This window comes from Arctopsyche grandis, chromosome 3 (assembly GCF_051622035.1).
Source record: "Arctopsyche grandis isolate Sample6627 chromosome 3, ASM5162203v2, whole genome shotgun sequence".
NCBI lineage: Eukaryota > Metazoa > Arthropoda > Insecta > Trichoptera > Hydropsychidae > Arctopsyche > Arctopsyche grandis.
This window is the reverse complement of record NC_135357.1, coordinates 12674314-12693113: the sequence shown is the minus strand read 5'-3', so window position 1 is coordinate 12693113 and position 18800 is coordinate 12674314. Positions and strand designations below refer to the sequence as shown.

The window sequence follows — 18800 nt, the reverse complement described above, 5'->3', positions numbered from 1 at the left end:
TCCCCGATGTGACAAAAGCGCGCGTTGCCAATAAGTGTTTTTTGCCCTTCGGCGCAAGAAACGTAGGGATCGAAAAAAAAATTACACGCGCGCACATTAGGATGACCATGGGGTGAGGGGAGGGTCCGCCAAAGTGGCGGAAAACCTCTAGTCCGTTGTCTAAATGGCGAAAATGTATCGGAAAAGCTCCGAGCCAGCGAAAATGTTTATCGGCCATTTAACGACCGTAATGGAAACGGCACGCGAACAACACCAAAAAGCGTACGAGATTTATTAATTACTTCATTCGAATATGTACATACGTATATTCGATAAATGCTGATATATTAGTTTTTAAAATAATATAAATAAAAATTTGACAATAATAGGTACATATATTTTTAATATAAATTATTCAAAAATTATATGTAGGTATCTAAATTCGAATAAGTCGAAAATTTTAATAAAGTATACAGATTATTATAAAAAGTAAAATATTTAAATAGTCAAAAATATTTTTTTAAATTAAGGTAATTGCATTAATAAGTCGAATAATTTTAAAATTTTTTAAACGATATTTTTACTGTTTTTTATTCCTTTCCCGGTATTAAACCATACGCTATAGTCATGTTTACTAGTTTATATTGCAAAATTGACTGTTTTAATTAAAAAATAAAAAATAATATTAAATAAATTTTGGTTCCTGTATATTTTGCGCTATGTATGTATATAACATGTATGTACATATTTACAAACCCAAAGCCCCGTTAATTTTATTTTATTAAATCATATTACTTAAAATTGAAATGATTAAAATATCAACATGTGTAGCTCAGTGGTAAGTGTATAATGTTATCAACTGAGGGGTCGTGAATTCAATCCCTGCTCCGATGTTGCTGGCCACATCTTAAATATGTACATATATATGATCCAGGTCGATCGTTTTCCATCAGAGTTTGCCAATTTATCTAATTTCATTGTTGAAACGGTTTTAAATAAATTGGCAATCTATCTCCATTTGTCATTATATTTACCATGGTGCCCATGGTAAATACACAGCTCATAATGTCCAATATTCATTTTACATAATCATTATCTCGAATTAAAATTTAATAATAAAAAATCTCATCTCAAAACATTTTTTCAGCCGTAATGAATGTGTAAAAAGAGCGTCCGTTTCACTTAACGTGCGGAAGTTTAAAAAGGCGATTAATTGTGACCGCGGTATTTTATTTAGATATTATTAAAACCGTAACTTACGAGCAGGTACAAAAAAAGTATGGAGGGGATAAAAAAAAGATACCGAAAGGAAGCACAAAGGCTCTTTAAAAAAACCCATGTCATTGTTATCGCCGGATAATTTATGAATTTCAGACCGCGGAAAACTCATCTTTCTGCGCATTTAAGCTATCTAACGCCCCACGCTTTTTATATTTTCCTGCACTTCAAATAATAATTGCCCAACTTTTAGCTGTGAAAAATATATATAAATATATGGAAATTTTGCATTTTTCACCTGCTTTAACGAGACGACTTCGTATTCGGTTTCGTGCTTTTGTTTTCGACCTAAAACAATCCTCTCTCTCTCTCTCTCTCTCTCTCTCTCTCTCTCGGTCGAAATGAAAATAATGCCTTCATGATTTCACCCCCTCGTAACTAATAATGTATCGACGTCAAACCCGTGGCGGGGATGAAATGGCGAGGGTGGGCTAACGGTCTTGCAAGGGACGAAGTGGCGATAGGTAAATTCCTTTAATTAATCACGTCCCAATACCCCCATAACGCGAACACGCATCCGTACATACGTATGTACATATGTACATACATATACATACGTGAAGGTAAAAGGGGCTGTCTGGTAAAACATGGCCTGCAGAAATCAGTCGCATACATGCTTCCATATACATATGTATGTATGATATGGGATGTCGATGAGTATAAGATTGAGGAAAATTCGTTGGTAGAAGATTTAATTTTTATACAACGATTTAAGTGGCATATATATATATATATATATATATATATATATATATATATATATATATATATATATATATATATATATATATATATATATATATATATATATATATATATATATATTATATATATATATATATATATATATATATATATATATATATATATATATATATACATATATACATGTAGTAGCAGTAGCAGGAAAAAATCTTTATCAGTTTTTCTACATATACATATGTATGTATACGAGGTATAAATAGATGTAGTTTTGTGATTTAATAATGCAATTGATGTATCTATGTAAATAGTATAATATATTATATGTACTTAATCGCATTATATGTATATGTATAATACATTATATGTATGTTTATACTACGGATTAATGTTAAATACATATAATATTACAAACCGCAAATATTTAAAAAAAATGTTGTAGGTGATAAGCGTGTGATTGTTGGAAGCAGATACTCATATATAATAGTTGATTGGTTTGAAATTTGGAAATATTTACAGAATAAATGAATTTCTTAGTAAATTCATTTATTCTGTAAATATATTTGAAAGATATTTGAAAGTCAGGTTTATTCTTCACAATATTTCTTCTATCGATGTTCATCTACATATGCACACGTACATATATGTACATGTAAAGGAAAATAGGATAAAATCAAAATATAAAATGCGTTAAATACTATACTAACAATCCTCGACCCAAAAGTGTTCACACCCAAAACTACTTGTATTTATAGAGACAACAGTTATCAGACAAAATTTTATATATGTATGTACATATGTACATATCGATTGGTTTGCTTTTCAATTCAGTTGTAAGAAATCATCTGAAATTTGCTAGTACTGTTGGAATACTTTCAATCGAGTGTACATATATTAAAAATCTTTAACGAATAATTAAAAAATTCCATTCTTACTGATTTCTACAAATTGATCGTTTTGTTTCCTTGCAAACTAGGGGGACAATTCACGCTTCATGTTTTTTGTTTAAGGTTTTGAAGTAGATAATCGATAGTCATTATTTATTAATCAACATCTTATTCAAATGTCTAATCAGATCCTTCCATAATTATTCACTATTTTACATTAATCCCTGTTTTACCAACTATTCCTGTAATTCCTTTTTATTTATATACAGATTTTGTTTTCTCTTAACAATATTCCCCCTCATATTGATCCATTTTGTTGTTCCTTTTATTGCTTTATTTGGTCATTATTTCATGAATCACATACATACATACATACATACACACATATACATACATATATCCCATATCTACCACTGTTCAATGCTTTTTATTTTATTTCATTATTGTAATTTATTTTTAGAAACTTTCTTGTTATCAATTTTATGTTATTTACATATGTTTTAATGCTGTTTAATTTTGTTTTTAAAATATTAAATTGAAAATGTGTATAGATTACATAGCGTGTTGCCTAGTGTTGCTCGGAATCTACATTAAAGGTACTTACCATGATACCAAATGTTTTTGCTTATGCTAAAAATAAATCAATATCAATAATAAAGCTCTAATCTACGATAATTTTTTTCTATGTTTCCCTTTATTAAAATGCTTCATTTTGGAAATTTTAAGTCGTGGAGTTTACGCTTACTCCAATATGTTTATTATTAGGCTTCATTTCAAAATAAAATTGTGGATTTTCTAAACTCTTGTATAAATAATCTGGAATTTCTAACTTTTGAGCACTGAAGCTCATCGCAAAAATCCTCACGACAAACATAATGATATCACATAAGCTTCCTTGGCAAAGAAAGCTTTATCTACTGTTGTTACAACGCAATCCCCGCAACAACATATAATTATGGAATACTTTCAAATAGGACCATTCAATATCTCCAACGGTCCCCGTTAAGCTAATAATAACATCCTAGGCCCAAGACAAACATGTTTGTCTGTCTATTGAGGAGAGAGTAACACCTGACGTTGTTTATTCAGATAACACGGAAATTTCCTTGCACCCCAATGCAATTTATGACTGGGGCTGTGAGTGGGTACTACAAGTAATCTACGTGTCCGCCGTTCCTTCTATAACAGACAAATGTTCCATCGCCAAACTTTCTTTCTTCTCGATTATAAAAAATATAAATTTAATTTACTTTCAGTTGCAAAATTTCAACCCTGTTCAACGTTTATTTTTCCAATGAATTTGATCGGAGACGTCCCTTGTCGGTGTTTTTGTTTGTACATATTTCAATAGATATTTCATACAATGCATGACCAGCCTGTTACCCAGCTACCCTTTCGACAAACAAACATGTTTTCATCTGATTTCGTTCTTTTTTTTTGTCTACAAACTGCACAACAAACAAAGCTTTCGTTTTAGCCTATTTATAATTCACGTGCTCCAAATGAACTGCCTCGCTGTCCACTCAATATTGGATCACATTCATTTGATTTGTCACACAAACGTCCGTTGCTTTCCACGAAAAATAGCATGTTTTTCGTGCAAAGGTTTTATAAATATCATTCATTATTTATAGATAATACTGATATATTTTAACGGCATATATCGTACAACAAAATATGTTTAAAATATAAATTATTGCTATTAAATTAAAAATATATCCGAAAATTATATACGAAAAAATTATATGAATTTTTAGCTTATCCTCTTAATAGTTAACTAAATCTGAAAACATATTTATAGATTGCTTAAAAAATGTATTTTTTTTAAATTATAAAAAATAAAAGATGTCCGAATTATGAATGAATGATTGAAGAAATGGCAATTGATGCACCAATTGAAATCGTGTTTGATCATAACCAGGGGGAATTGTGCAAACTCATCAAAATAGTAAACAAAGCTGCACCGGCGGGAGGGCATCTTGCATTACTTGCATAATATATTTTGTGCATGTAATGTTTGCATCTGGATCTCAGTAATGGACGTTTATATTCTTTTGCAAAAGAAATGATGCAAATAGACAGCTCATCGAAAAAAATATTATGAAAGTATTCGTGCATCTTCAATCTATTCGTTAATTCTACATACAAATGCATTTTATTTTAATATCGATTAAAAATATATTTTTTATGTCAGGTATTTATTATAATAATTCTTATAAATATATGGAATAAAATTTGTATGTAGAAAATCATATTATTTAAACCTATAAAGCAATTTTGTAAATATTTGATCTATTTTTTATAAATCTGATTTTTTTCTAGAAACTTTGGTTAAATTCAAGTGCATACCTTAATAGTATATTGATATGTACGTATTATAGATATATTTTATATCGAGGGTGTTCCCTTTTTGGATAATGTTTTGAAACTTGATGGACCAATCATAGCATTTCTTATCGTGTAACAGATCTACTTGTTCAAGCTTTTCCGAGATTTTTTTCCTGCAACGTCATCAAAACAAGCTTCTTCAATGAGTGCATTAGCCTTTTCGGTCGTTGAACTGCAATTTTCATAACACAGGGAAAACACTATCTACATTTCATATACATTTATTAAAATGTATTGATACATAATCTGGCGCTTATATATTTTTTCTCAATTTCGATAGATATGCTGATTTATGTGAATATGGAAAGAACATATACTCGTATTTTTTATAATTTAATCTATATTAAAAAGTAACTTAAAAAAGTAAAAAGTAATAAGAAAAATATTGAACAATTGTTTAGTTGGTTGATAGAAAAAGGTTATAAATAAACTATGAAAGTTTGCGTTTGGAATAAATGATTAAACATTATTTTTTTTCACTAATTCATATTAGTAAAAATTATATTAACCGACATAAATATGTGTACCTAAAACTTACACTAATATTTTAATTTATGCCTTAAATATTGTGAAAAAATTCTAGTGGGAACCAATATTCCTTTCGACAAACAAATTTTAAAAGCTATCCAGACTTGACTACGAGACAATGGAAAAAATAATAACTTTATAATAGAAATGGTCGAACTTAATATTTTTGAATACAATTATGAACTGCATGTAAAAATGTAAGTCATTACTGTTCATTGTGAATTAATTTGATATCGATGACTTGATTTATCGTTTATTTGAAAAATAATTAAATGTAATAGCATACTATTTTATTATTCCTAGTAGAGTGGATACTACAATTTTCTAACACAAACGGATACGGTGAGAATTATTATGGTTTTATATACAGGATTTTTAATTAAAAAAGTCATAATTTGATATCTATTGATAAAATTAAATATATTTTAGTTCAAAATAATAAATGGCACTTTGGAAAAAATAAGTAAGTTGACTTACATATTATACATGGTTCCATATTATACGGGTATTATTTTGATTCTAAATAAAAATAATTTATTTATATCAATTAAAATAACGTTTCAGGTTAGAGCCATGATATTCAACCTGTGACTCACGGGCTGCAAGCGGTTGTTTGGTGGTAAAATTGTATACTTAAAATAACTTGATTTTATTCCATATACATATATTGGAGAAATGTAAAAGTGGCAATAATTAATAAAATTTCTTTCCTTTTGGTTTACTTTCATTTATTACTGCTTAAAGTGGAAGAGAGACTGCCGGTCGTGTGGCACCGTGCAACTGGTCACATCACCGAACTAGTAATCAGCTGATAACAGTTATACAAGGCTCAAACTAACTGTCGGTAACCCTCTATTTATACACATAATATATATAATACATTTAAGCGGAGAGTTGCCATAACAATATGAAGATTGTCCATATATTATATCGGATTTTTTATGACATATGTATTGTCGAAATGAACATTGAAAAACTCATTCCGACTCAATTATATGAATGGAATTATTGTTGATTGAATATAAAGTTATATTTGTATATAAAATATGATATTATATTATCGTTTATGTATTTATCGCGAATATTTAAAATAGCAATAATATTATTTTTTATTAAAATTTACTATTTTAATCATTGAATATAATAAAATACAGCAGAAAATTGAAAATGCATAATCTCTAGTAATTGTATTAGTGGGTCCAATGCTTCGCATTGTGAAAATTGGTTGTATTTTTTTCTGATGAAATTTAAGTCTCAAAAGTATATATGTATATAATTATATAATTTCTAAAGAGACTTTGTATGTATACATATAAGTTTTGGTTCGTAGAATCTGTGACGTTATCAAAAAAATCAAATTTTCTATGACGACTATATCGATATCAACTTCGATTCCTTTTTCAGTTCCAGATCCAGAATTCCTTTTCTATTCCGGATCCGGATTCCTGTTTCAGTTCCAGATCCGGATTCCTGTTTCAGTCCCGGTTCCGAATTCCTGTTCCAGTTCCGGATCTGGATTCCTGTTTCATTTCCAATTCCGATTTCATTCCCGGTGCCAATTTCAGTACCGATTCCGTTATATAAAAAAAAAATATTCGTTTCTGATTGGCTGTCGTTAAATACTTTATATTTTTCGATTCAAATAAATTTAATAAAAAAACAAATGATTATAAATACTGAGCGAAGCTGGGTAAAACCACTAGCAACAAATAAATAAGGTAATTAGTCAATAAAGCAAGTAGTCGAAGGATATTAACCATTTTTTTTCTATAATTGTGTTATTAAAATTTTAAGAGGCGAGTGGGTCTGTTGGACCCACCTTATCTAGATTAGGATTAAGAATATCATTTAATTATCTAAAATTTCAAATATTTAGGTGCAAATCTGAGGAAATTTTCCAAAGTATCGTCAAATGATACGATTCTTGCTTGTGTTCGATTGAAACATCCGAAATGATCTCGTAGACTAAAATATTACAAATCAATAATGAATTTTGTACCTTTTCTGCCTAAGAATCCCAAATATAATTGGGCGTGGTTTGAGATTTCGAGGAAAATGGAGGGCGTGTTCAATAAATGGTGGGGAAAAGGGTGGAGCGTCGGGAAAACGCCTACTGAAGGTTGTTCCGCCCACATTTATCCTTCAAGGACCCGATCGGCCATCGAAAACTTTAATAAATAATATTTACGCCATTTTGTATTAGTTAATTTATAAATTATAATAATTAAAAAATTATAAATTCTCATTTAAACTTGTTAAAAATGAAATTTGGTGAAAGAAGTTGAAATTTGAAAAATATATGTAATCTATTGACGATATTAAATAATATTAAAAAAAATAATACATGCATTACAAATATACATAGAACTCATTTACATACTAATTAATAAAATACTGCCTTGGAAATGATTTAATTTGATTTTACATGTTACATTTAATGTATAATATTATGAGTAAATTCCTATCAATTTCTTTATCATTATAACAAATAAATATTATTCATTTAAAACGCAGCAAGGACAATGAAACAACTGGAAAAATAAATCAATGCCTTTTTATTTTTTGAATAAATTTTTACATGACTAAATTTTATAAATAAAAAAGGTTTACTTCAAAGCGTAAACTCATTAGATTAAACATGTCAGTTTAACGCAAAGTCTTTAAATACAATATTTCATATCAGTAAACTTAATACGCTTATGAGTGATTTTAACGTTGTGTTTTCGCTTAAAAATTATCATAATTTATTTTATATGCAATAATAATTTTTCAAAATAAGTTGAAATTTAAAAATTTGAATAATCATTAGTGTTATTTTGAGTTTCAAAACATTTTAGCTAAAACAACGTCATTTTAGTTAGAATAACGTGAACTCACCCGTATGCAGCGATTTGAAAGCCGAATCTGATGAGAAATTTCTGGGAGCGCCGTGTTAAAAGCGAACTTTTCCGAGGGAAATCCGAGGTTTTCCCCGCGACGGCGTCTCGGTGGAGGGGAGAGTTTTCCCTCGCCATTATATAACTTCAGTGCCGACACAGCCACAGTCGGAGCTACACGTGCACTTCAACCTCTCACATGACACGTTCACCCACCAACTGTGAATTCGCATAGATTGTTAGCATTTGACAAACACAATATTTTTTGTTCAAATCATCAACAAAATTTATAAAAATACAACTGTGAAGCCAAAATCTTAATACTTCATATCAGAATGTCTCGATTCGTATATTGAAATCTGTAAGAAAAAGTCTACATAAACAAGCTGATATCAACAATCAAGATATTCAAAGTGAGTATACTATTTTTTACGTATTTTATTTATATATTGTATATTGTATTGAAAAAAAATCTAAGCTTTGAAACTTTTTTTTATTATTTTGAATATATCTAGTTTATTATTAAATATTCAAAAATACTTACTATGTAAAGTAATTCCTTAAACGTTTATAGTAATAAATGTATTAAAACAATTTTAATTCAATCATTTGTTTCAACCAATTCAAATGTCGATACATTATGTATGTATGTAGATTTTTTTTGTTCAATTTCAATGACGTGTACTAAATTCATTCACATTTAAATTTGTATTGTATGTATATATTATTATATATTATTTCTATAATTTTCAATGACCAAATGAATCAAAAAATTATTTGACGATCAACATTCATTATTTGATGCTACTTTAGTATGCGGTCTACCTTCACATATCTACTTTAGTATGTGATCTACCTTCACGTTTTTATTTTAATATGCGGTTTCACTGTCTCAGTTCTCGCGTGTGACACTGAGACTGAATAATACCGACCCTAAAAACCTTAAGATATCTTTAGGTTTTATTTCATAAATATTTTCACAAAAAAAAAACATATCTTAGCAGCCAACACCTATTTATTTAAGGGACAGGATAGGTTAGGTTAAGTTAAGGTTGGCCCTATTCATTTAAGATTTGATTAAGAGATATGTATCTGCTGACGATATTTTGATAGAAATGTTTCGACAACATTATGGGGCGGCAAAAAAAATGTAATCAACATTTCGTTACTACGATACAAATAAAAAAAAAAGGTCGACTGCGATTCAAAGGTAAATCGCATACTAAAGTAGCACCCATTATTTTTTATACAAATCTTTCCATATTATTTGTGGTCTGATATCTGCATGTAATATTAAAATATACCGTGCAATATTTCTCAACTTGAAACAGTTTTACGTTGTAAAATTAAAACAATGGCATAAGAAAGGGCCACCTAGGGCGACCTTTTTCCCCCCCGAGTCATATCTCACCTCCGCTCACGTATCATAAAGCACACGTAAGGGCAATAACTCAACTCACCTCACCTCTTAGCCCTTTTGGGTGAAAAATATCAAATCACCCTTAAAAACTTTATAAAGCTCCACTCTAAAAGACGACGGTAAATAATCAGATTTGAATTTTTACATTTTATTTTAATTCATTTGTCATTTAAATTTCTTTATTATAATAATAACAATTATATCTGGGTTGTGAGACTTTTTTTGGTCAATGTCTACTGGGGAAACCACTTTGAAGAATAAAGCTGAGGTATCAGGGCGACAACGCAGTACAAGGGATGTTATTTAGCATTCCACCCACAACAACCCCCCCCCACCCCCAACTCGTACATTCCACACCAAACCCCAGCCCTCTGTATCTGGGAGATTTATATAACGTGAACTCATCAAGGCCGCAACAACACACAAAAAACGGTATATTTATTGAAAACAGAAACACACAGTATTTCAAAACAGTGACACCAAAAAAATTTCTACATATCTATTTCTTTATTTATTTATCCATTATTTACATATGACCCCGACTATAGATGCCACTACAGGTTGCCTAAGGTGACACCTATGATCAAACTTTTGTATAAAATAATAAATACCATCATGACATGTAATGTTTATACACAAAATGTTAGTTGAAAACACTGTGTGACAACGCCTGCCACTTAATTCTTCTACTGCGGAAGCCACTATAGCAGCTCCATCATATGAGCCGTTATATTTGAAATAGGCTTAAGTCTACTTTTCTTCATATCGAGAAATATTTCGCACAACATTATATATATAATGTTTTGGGTTTTACAATGTTTAAAAATACTGGTGGCCTGTAGTAAGTTTATTCTGTTTTTCCGAGATTTCGGACATATCGAATTAAAAGTAGTGATAAAAATCTGTGAATTAAGTCAAATTAAAAAAATATTTTTGAAACATAAAATTGCACTTCCGCCACTTTCAAATGTAATATAACGGCTCATATGTAGATACACCTCTTTCAAATTTATCTAGCCAAACTAAATAGTTGATTGCAGTGAGCTTTAATAATGCTGCTGCTTCATTCAATTCAACCAGGAAGGTTGACTAATCCCGATATTACATCGTCATCATCATCATCGCCCAATCTTTTATTCAATCTATTGAATAAACCTTTGACTATCGCTTATTTTTAATGCGATATTAATATTTTAAAATAAAAATATTTCAAATTAATTTTTATACGAAGAAACAAATGACAATGCTTCATCTTTTTTACACTTTTACACGACTCGAATATTGTAAAATTTAGCACGAATAATGGAAGCCTAAAACTTTGACTTGCTAGTTTCTAGCTAATCAAGCAACAAAGCATATACGGAATTGATTTAAAAAAATGTAAAACAGAACATATGATATATCCATACATACTTTAAAAGTTTCGTAAATGAACGATAATTCTAACATTATATACCGACGTAAGCTTTTTTTTCACTTAAAGAATTGTGTGTATTCAGTTAACATATCCAAACATATTGTGCGATTAAATGTGATTTATCCTACATAGTTTGTGATAAATTTATCGGGTTGTCTAGAATACAAATATATGAATAGAATAAGAAAAACATCAATATTTTAACACTTGAACAAAATAGATTTGACTTATCGCGAGGAAAATTTTCACTCTCCCCTCATTTCACAGAAATGAATTTAATCGCGAAGCAAATTTATACAACGTAGCTATTATAATAAATAAAAATCCCTTTTAGCGACAAGGCGATTAAACCCTTTCCCTCTCCTCCACAACACCGTCGAGATAAAAGTGCGGAAAATTTTTTGGCGCGTACCAAAAAGGACGCGCTAAAAAATTTACATAACGTGTCGGAAACATAAATATTTAAAATGTACAACTTGAACCGCCACAAGCAAAGACGTAATCCCGAAAATTAATTCGTTTATCACCCTACGAGTGCAAGGGATGGGCATTTATCACCATTATACTCGTATAAACCCTATCCTGATTTCAACTTAATAAATACACGTATGCAAAACGAAATCCGGATAAGGGGGAACCCTTTCTATTCACACTCACACACATTCAATACATGTATACGTGATATCCATCATTTTTAAAACTCGCATATAATTTTGATACATCCCAGTTCCCACATTTTAACGAAGCGCAGCCCTCAAAATTGAGTTGTAGGAATCTGTCCATAACAAATTGGAGTGAGATTTTCCTCTTTGGAATCATATCTTCCTAATCACATTAAAGCAGCGGTGCCAAAGTTGCAGCGTGTTTCGTTTCGGTTCAATTAATTCACAATACGCGGCTTTGTCGGTTCGGATTGTTTAATCATCTTCCGGTTTCGCGTTCGTTCCCGCCAAATTCATAATTGATGCTCATTAATTAACCGCCGAGTCTTCCGCGAGACGCGGTTCAAACTCGTGAATTTATAACGAGAGCTTCGTGCAAATTTGAATTTTATGGTAGCAACGTCAATTTCAGCACTCCGACACAACACGTGAGTCAATTGAAATGCATGGGTTTAAAATAAAGTATGTATGTGTTTTTGTGTATTTATTGATAGCGAAATTGAACCATCTTTAGATAATGTCAATATACTTGGTTTTTCTTACATTAATTTGTATATATACATACATAATAGTCGCATTTCGTGACTTTTAATAAAAACTAACTAGGAACTAGATATGGACAAAAAATATATCTAAAAATATATATTTTTAATTTTTGTATTATACATAATAATCTGTCTTGAAGTAATGAGTATATTTTTTTTCATTTTTGTGCTAACAGAAATATCCTAAGTAGCCGACCTTTCTTAATAACGTTTTCACAACCCAATCTTCTGAATGATTTGTCGAACAATTGATCAAGAATGCAACATTCCTAGACTTGAAAAAAAATGTATATTAAAGATTCTATAATAAATCAGGCTTGAAGTGATGACTGTAATTTTTAATTTTTGTGCTAACAAAAATATTTTATGTAGCCTACCTTTATTAAAAACATCTTATTTTTCATCAAAACTTGTTTATCTTCTTATTAAACTTAACTTTAACTTCTCGTTTTTCTTCTGAATGATTTATAGAACAATCGATCGAGAATTCAACTTTCCTAGGCTTCGTTATTTGTTTCAGTGCGCTCCACACTGATTTGTTCTGAAGGAATTGTTTCGCTAGCCGAGTCCCTTGCCATATTTTTACTCAAAGAGTGATGTGTAAATATACGTATGTTATTTTAATTTAAAAATAGTTCAGAATGATTTTTGATAGACACAAAGCACAATATTCTTGTGTAAATTTCATAAATGATTGAAGAGACGAGTATTGAGACGGCGGGTCCGTGCAAGCAAATGACGTTGCGGACCATACCATAACAATCCAGTACCACTGCCACTACCTCTTGTAGGGCCGATTACGGTTGCTGAACTTCGCTAATCCGAGTGAACAATATCAATATGGACAGCAATTTTAATTTATTGTATTTGGATTGTTGATATGTATTTTTAAATTTTTACGGATTGCCGGATTGCCATATATAAATTTATACATTATAAATTTGAAATCATATTCAAATAGTGGTGACAAATCCATTGTACATGTGTAATAGGTAGGATAATTTTGCCAATTTGATGAGGAACCGTTTCAACAATGAAATCAGATAAATTAACAAAATCTGATAGGTAACGATTGACTTGAAGTCACAAATATCTAAGTCTAACCCCGGCATTGTATATAGAAATACGTTTTAACCCAGAAACCTCTCGGTGGTTAACATTAACGCAACCACCTAGCTATGCTGCGTATAATAAGTAAATTAGACGATGAGGAAGTGTAATTATTATTCTTCTGTAATTTTTTGAACGCAATATTTTACATAAGAATAGTTGCAAACACAAACTGGTGGCAGCCTCCTCTCTATTCACATAATATTTAGCAGCTAGAAATGTTGCATTAAAGTAGTGTATAAATGCAACAATCCGCAAACCAGTCGAAAACTTTTAACGTTGTATATAAGACAATTGCATAAGTTCATGCTCGTTTACCAATGAAAAATGTATTAAAATTGGGCATGAACTTATGCAACCTTACAATATTTTTAACTAATATGTATGTATATACTTTATTGTATGTATGCCTAAAATATGCCTTTAATATTTTTTAGTGCATTTTTTCAAACGATATAGATTTAAATATGTGAATGTATTTTGCATGAGTTTGGACTGTTTTTCCGGAATGGAATGCGCCATAGAAAAACGTCCACTTTCACGTTGCTTTTTTCCGATCGACACTGTCAGAATTTAATTGCAACTGACTCGAATGCAAACAACAACTGTATTAGGAGCACACGTTGCCCAAGAAGGGTTTTGAGTAAACAACGAACGGAAAAGCGTTTCCCCCATCCCACGCCCGACGAGAGAGGGGGAAAACGGGGGAAGCGGGTGGTCGCAGAGCTCCGAGGGAGGATATGCGAGGAGTCTGCATTAATATTTGCCGAGCGAAAAAGATGCGCACACATTCGGCTCCTATGAATATGTATGATTATGCAAAATTTAGACGAAACCGTATGTACGATTCCGTACGTCGGTGATTAACCGAGTATTCGTTAAAAATTATGATTATATTTAATTTTGGTCGAAAGGGGGGGGTTATTTTCGGAGAATAAGACCGCTTTTTCCGACCCCCGAAGCTTTCCACCCCCGGGGGTCGAAAACGTAACGAGTAATACGCAATGTACACACACACATACCGCGGTTCAAAAACGCCGAGAATAGAAGCGAGAAGAAAACTAATTTAGAAAATAAATATTGTCTTAATCAAAATTGTTATTTCGCGGCATTCATCACGCAGCGAAGCGGCAATTTCTCTTAAACGACCCCCGGGAAAATCGACCCTATTTTCTTTACATCAATTTTAATAAATAACTAGAAACAAAGATATACTATGTACGTATTTACATACTTGTGTGTGTAATGCGATTCCGTTTAAAGCGCTCTTCGATTCAATTATGCACCGTCTGGTGGACTAATCCTTTATTTACAATATTTTGTAGTAAACATGTTTACGCCGAAAATAAGTTCGTTAATAGTGTCTGTCTGGCATGTAAGAAAGTTTTCAAAGTTTAAGCTAAAAATTGTATTTATTGATTGAATTATACAATACGCCATTCAGAATTAAAAAAATATTAGTAATATATATGTATGTATGTATGTATAATACATACATATTAAACAGTTTACAATGAAGTATTATGTTATGTTTAATTGTTATTTTGTTTTTTTTCTTTTTTGTGTTATATTTTTTGACCATTGTGGCGCTTTAGGAATTCCTGTTATGCCACAATGGTCTGTTTAAAATAAATAAATAAATAAATAATCTATACATATTTTATATATACGGGTATACATATATGCACAAGTGTATACATGTATGTACATATTTACATAATATGTATATATGATTGCTTTAACTACAATAAAACTATCAATAGAACACAAATAATACTTATTATTAAATCAGATTTTTACATCCTACATATGTACATATTAATGACATACATAGAATATCAAAATTAAAACTGATGATTTATTAAGATACACATTGTTTTTTTTCCTTCTGAATGTAACTGAAATGAACATATCTTGTACATATATACATACATATATATTGCTCGTTATTGCAAAAACGATGTATGAACTGTCATATTATTTTGTTTTATAATTTTCTTTTCTATTTAAAAAAATATATATTCATGGATTTGTAAATGTAAATAAATTTGTCATATTAAAAATAAAACTACTTCAATTTATATTTAATTAAAATATAATACACATGTATGTATTATGTACATACATATGTATATGAATGAACATTAGGCTTGAGCCAAAAAAGCAAATTTTTAATTTATTTTAAATTATTTGAATGGAGTGAATGAATTCCACAATATACTAAATGGAAATTGGAAAACTTGCGTTGTGTCAAGGGGATGTTTAGTAATAAATTTCATCTATTTTAAACACAGATCGATTGATTTATGTATGTAGACCAAAAGTTTCGAAAACTTCTGTTTTTTTCATATATATTACTTTATCTATGTACGTACATAGTAACAATAGATGAAGTTTTGTGATCATGCGAAAATTTGAACTCGAGATTTTGACTGATTCGAACTCAGAATCGATTACTGATCACGTTTTCATGATCTAAAAAAAATGTGTGTCTGTGTATTTTGGGGATTTTTTGAACACCATTAGTCCTATCGAACCAAAACTTAGTATCGGTTACTGAAATTCTTATCGACACGACGTAAATTTTTTTCAAATTTTTAAGTTGACCGGAAATGGTACCTCCCCTTATAGGTGTCCTCTTTTTTATTGGTTATAAGAATTACTTTTTGTATTGGTTATAAGACCTTTTTATTATTTTTAATGAAAATAAGTGCTCAATAGTCATCTATTGTTTACTATGATTATTTTTGACTAATAAACGAGAATTCAAAGTCGCCATTTCGCTAGAAACATTTCGCATAAAAAGCGCGCCACGTTCAAAACGATTTGTATGGCTCACAACGACTGCCAGAAAATCGTATTTTTTCATGTTTCCGTCATTATTTTGAATAAATAAAAGTTTATTTTAAACATGAAAAATATCTGAATTTTATTAAGTATAAGGTGGCCATAATGACATATTTTTTCAAATCGATTATCCATTAATTAATATTTTGCTGAAAAAATTTTGCGGAGTCCGATAATTGTATGGAAATTTAATTTTATACTCCTAGAGAACGTTTTATATGATGCAAAGCGTTCGGATACGCTTATATTGTATGATCTGCGTTTGTTTGTATGCGTGGGAGGGAATCCTCTCTCACTCTCCTTTTCGTTCTTGTTCGCCTTTGTTGGGAGGGTAAGCCCCATCAGTAAAAACTGCACAACAAGTATGCTAGGAGCGCATAAGCGAATGGAGGAAAAGGTAAACAAGCGCTGTTCTACCACCACATGGGAGGCAGCCAAGGGGAAAAGACCAAAACAAGTCTACACTTTGTTAGTTACGGTGGTCAGTTTTGATGGGTAGCGTGTACCATGTCGCGTTATTTATACCACACAGACACACAATGCCCCAAAACAATGTGCTCGATGTTCACAAAAAACATTATTTTTTGTTTCAGAAATATCTGCAAAAGCCATGAAGAGCCAACCGGTGCAACCGCGTCGCACAAAGAAACAAAACCACGCCAACATCCCTTGTCCCATTGAAAATTGTGCCAAATTCACATACGGCAAACTTCCTGATCATCTCACGAAGAGACACGGACTCACGGGAAAAGAGAGGGATGCCGTCAATGAGAAGCAGAGGAAGAGATTCTTCAACGGAGAACTATGTCAAGTGAAATTCCTCAAAGAATCTGCTATCTTAGAAATATGGGGGGATACTTACAACGATCCAAACATTAAGAGAATGATCCACGAAAGCTACGCCATGGTCAAAATCAGAATCATACCTATATCTGCGACGACGAATAGAGTTATGCCTTTAACAGAACAGGACGCAAATATCTTGACGAATTATAATGCTAGGACTATCACAAAACCGGCAAGAGCTGTCAAAAGAAAGGTGAACGAGAAGGGTAATGTAGAAAATACGACCAAACAAACGAGAAGTAAAAGGAGACGATCTAGTGAATCCTCATCCAGCGATGGAGAAGAAAACAACAACGTAGAACAGGAAACGTCAGAAATTACAAATATAGATGAAATCGAACCGGAAAGCTCACCCAGGGAAACTTCAAGCGAATCTGAAACAAGCAACTATTCATACGAAATTGTTCACCAAAAGAAGACTCCAGCCGCAGATGAAAGATTGCAAGACTTACTAGACACAAAGCTCGATGAAAAGTACAAATACGTCATAAATGATATGAAAAAATCCATGATTATGGGTAGGACTTTGAGCTCTCGGAAGCAGAGAACTTACAGAACTTACAAAAGGTACGCTAAAAGACTTATTGTCTATCTTCAAAAGCAGAATCCGTGTTCTGCAGACGACATAGACGACTTGTTGGGAAAACGGAAATACGTGTCTATGTTCATGGAAGCCATGAACAATTATTTCAAACCGAAAACGGTGCGAAATTACATAATAGCATGTATAAAATTGTTAGATTCTAGATTATTTGTAATAGAAACTGATCCCCTGTGTAAGGAGAAAGTTACACAACTTACGCTTGTTTATAATCTGATGCATACCTATCTCGTTGAATGTATGAAGCTTTTGCCCAAAAAAGACCGAAACAATAAGAAATCTGAAAGAACGGTAGAATCTTCAGATGTGAATCAGCATAAAAAAGAAATGTATTTTTATTCTGATAATAATGAAATCATCTACAGCTAAGTTTTAGCTTCTCGAATATTTTTTATGTAGAAAATTTAGTCAACAATTATGTATATGAAAATTGATTTGATTCCATTTGTTAGGTTAAATTTTAATAAAAAATAACAATTCAGAAAAAAATGTCAAAATGCTACTTTCGCAAAAAAAATATTTCAACAGGTTCAAAAATGAAGATATATTTTGATTGTTAAATTATTTCCTATTGATTTATTACAATTTTCTGATAGTATGTTCCGTCAAAAATGTAATAAATAATTCTATTTTCAAATTTCATTTCCAATGTAAAATATATACATATGTATTTTCATATTTGTAAACAAACTGTTTGCTTATGAATAAAATGTA

The 18800-nt window shown here is 30.8% G+C and overlaps 1 protein-coding gene across 1 annotated transcript; it reads left to right on the top strand.

Moving 5' to 3' along the window:
- The first annotated feature begins 17062 nt into the window (after window positions 1–17062).
- On the top strand, window positions 17063–18455 carry LOC143909116 (uncharacterized). Its single transcript, XM_077427017.1, has 2 exons — window positions 17063–17120; window positions 17233–18455. The coding sequence occupies exons 1-2, from the start codon at window positions 17063–17065 to the stop codon at window positions 18453–18455; spliced, it is 1281 nt and encodes a 426-aa protein (XP_077283143.1).
- Window positions 18456–18800: the final 345 nt, after the last annotated feature.

What these genes read in the sequence shown, in the direction of transcription:
- LOC143909116 (XM_077427017.1), top strand. Translation starts at nt 17,063, where the DNA reads ATGGGAGGCAGCCAAGGGGAAAAGACCAAAACAAGTCTACACTTTGTT. An exon ending in ACACTTTGTTAGTTACGGTG is followed by an intron (nt 17,121 to 17,232) that starts GTCAGTTTTGAT and finishes TTTTTGTTTCAG; the next exon opens with AAATATCTGCAAAAGCCATG.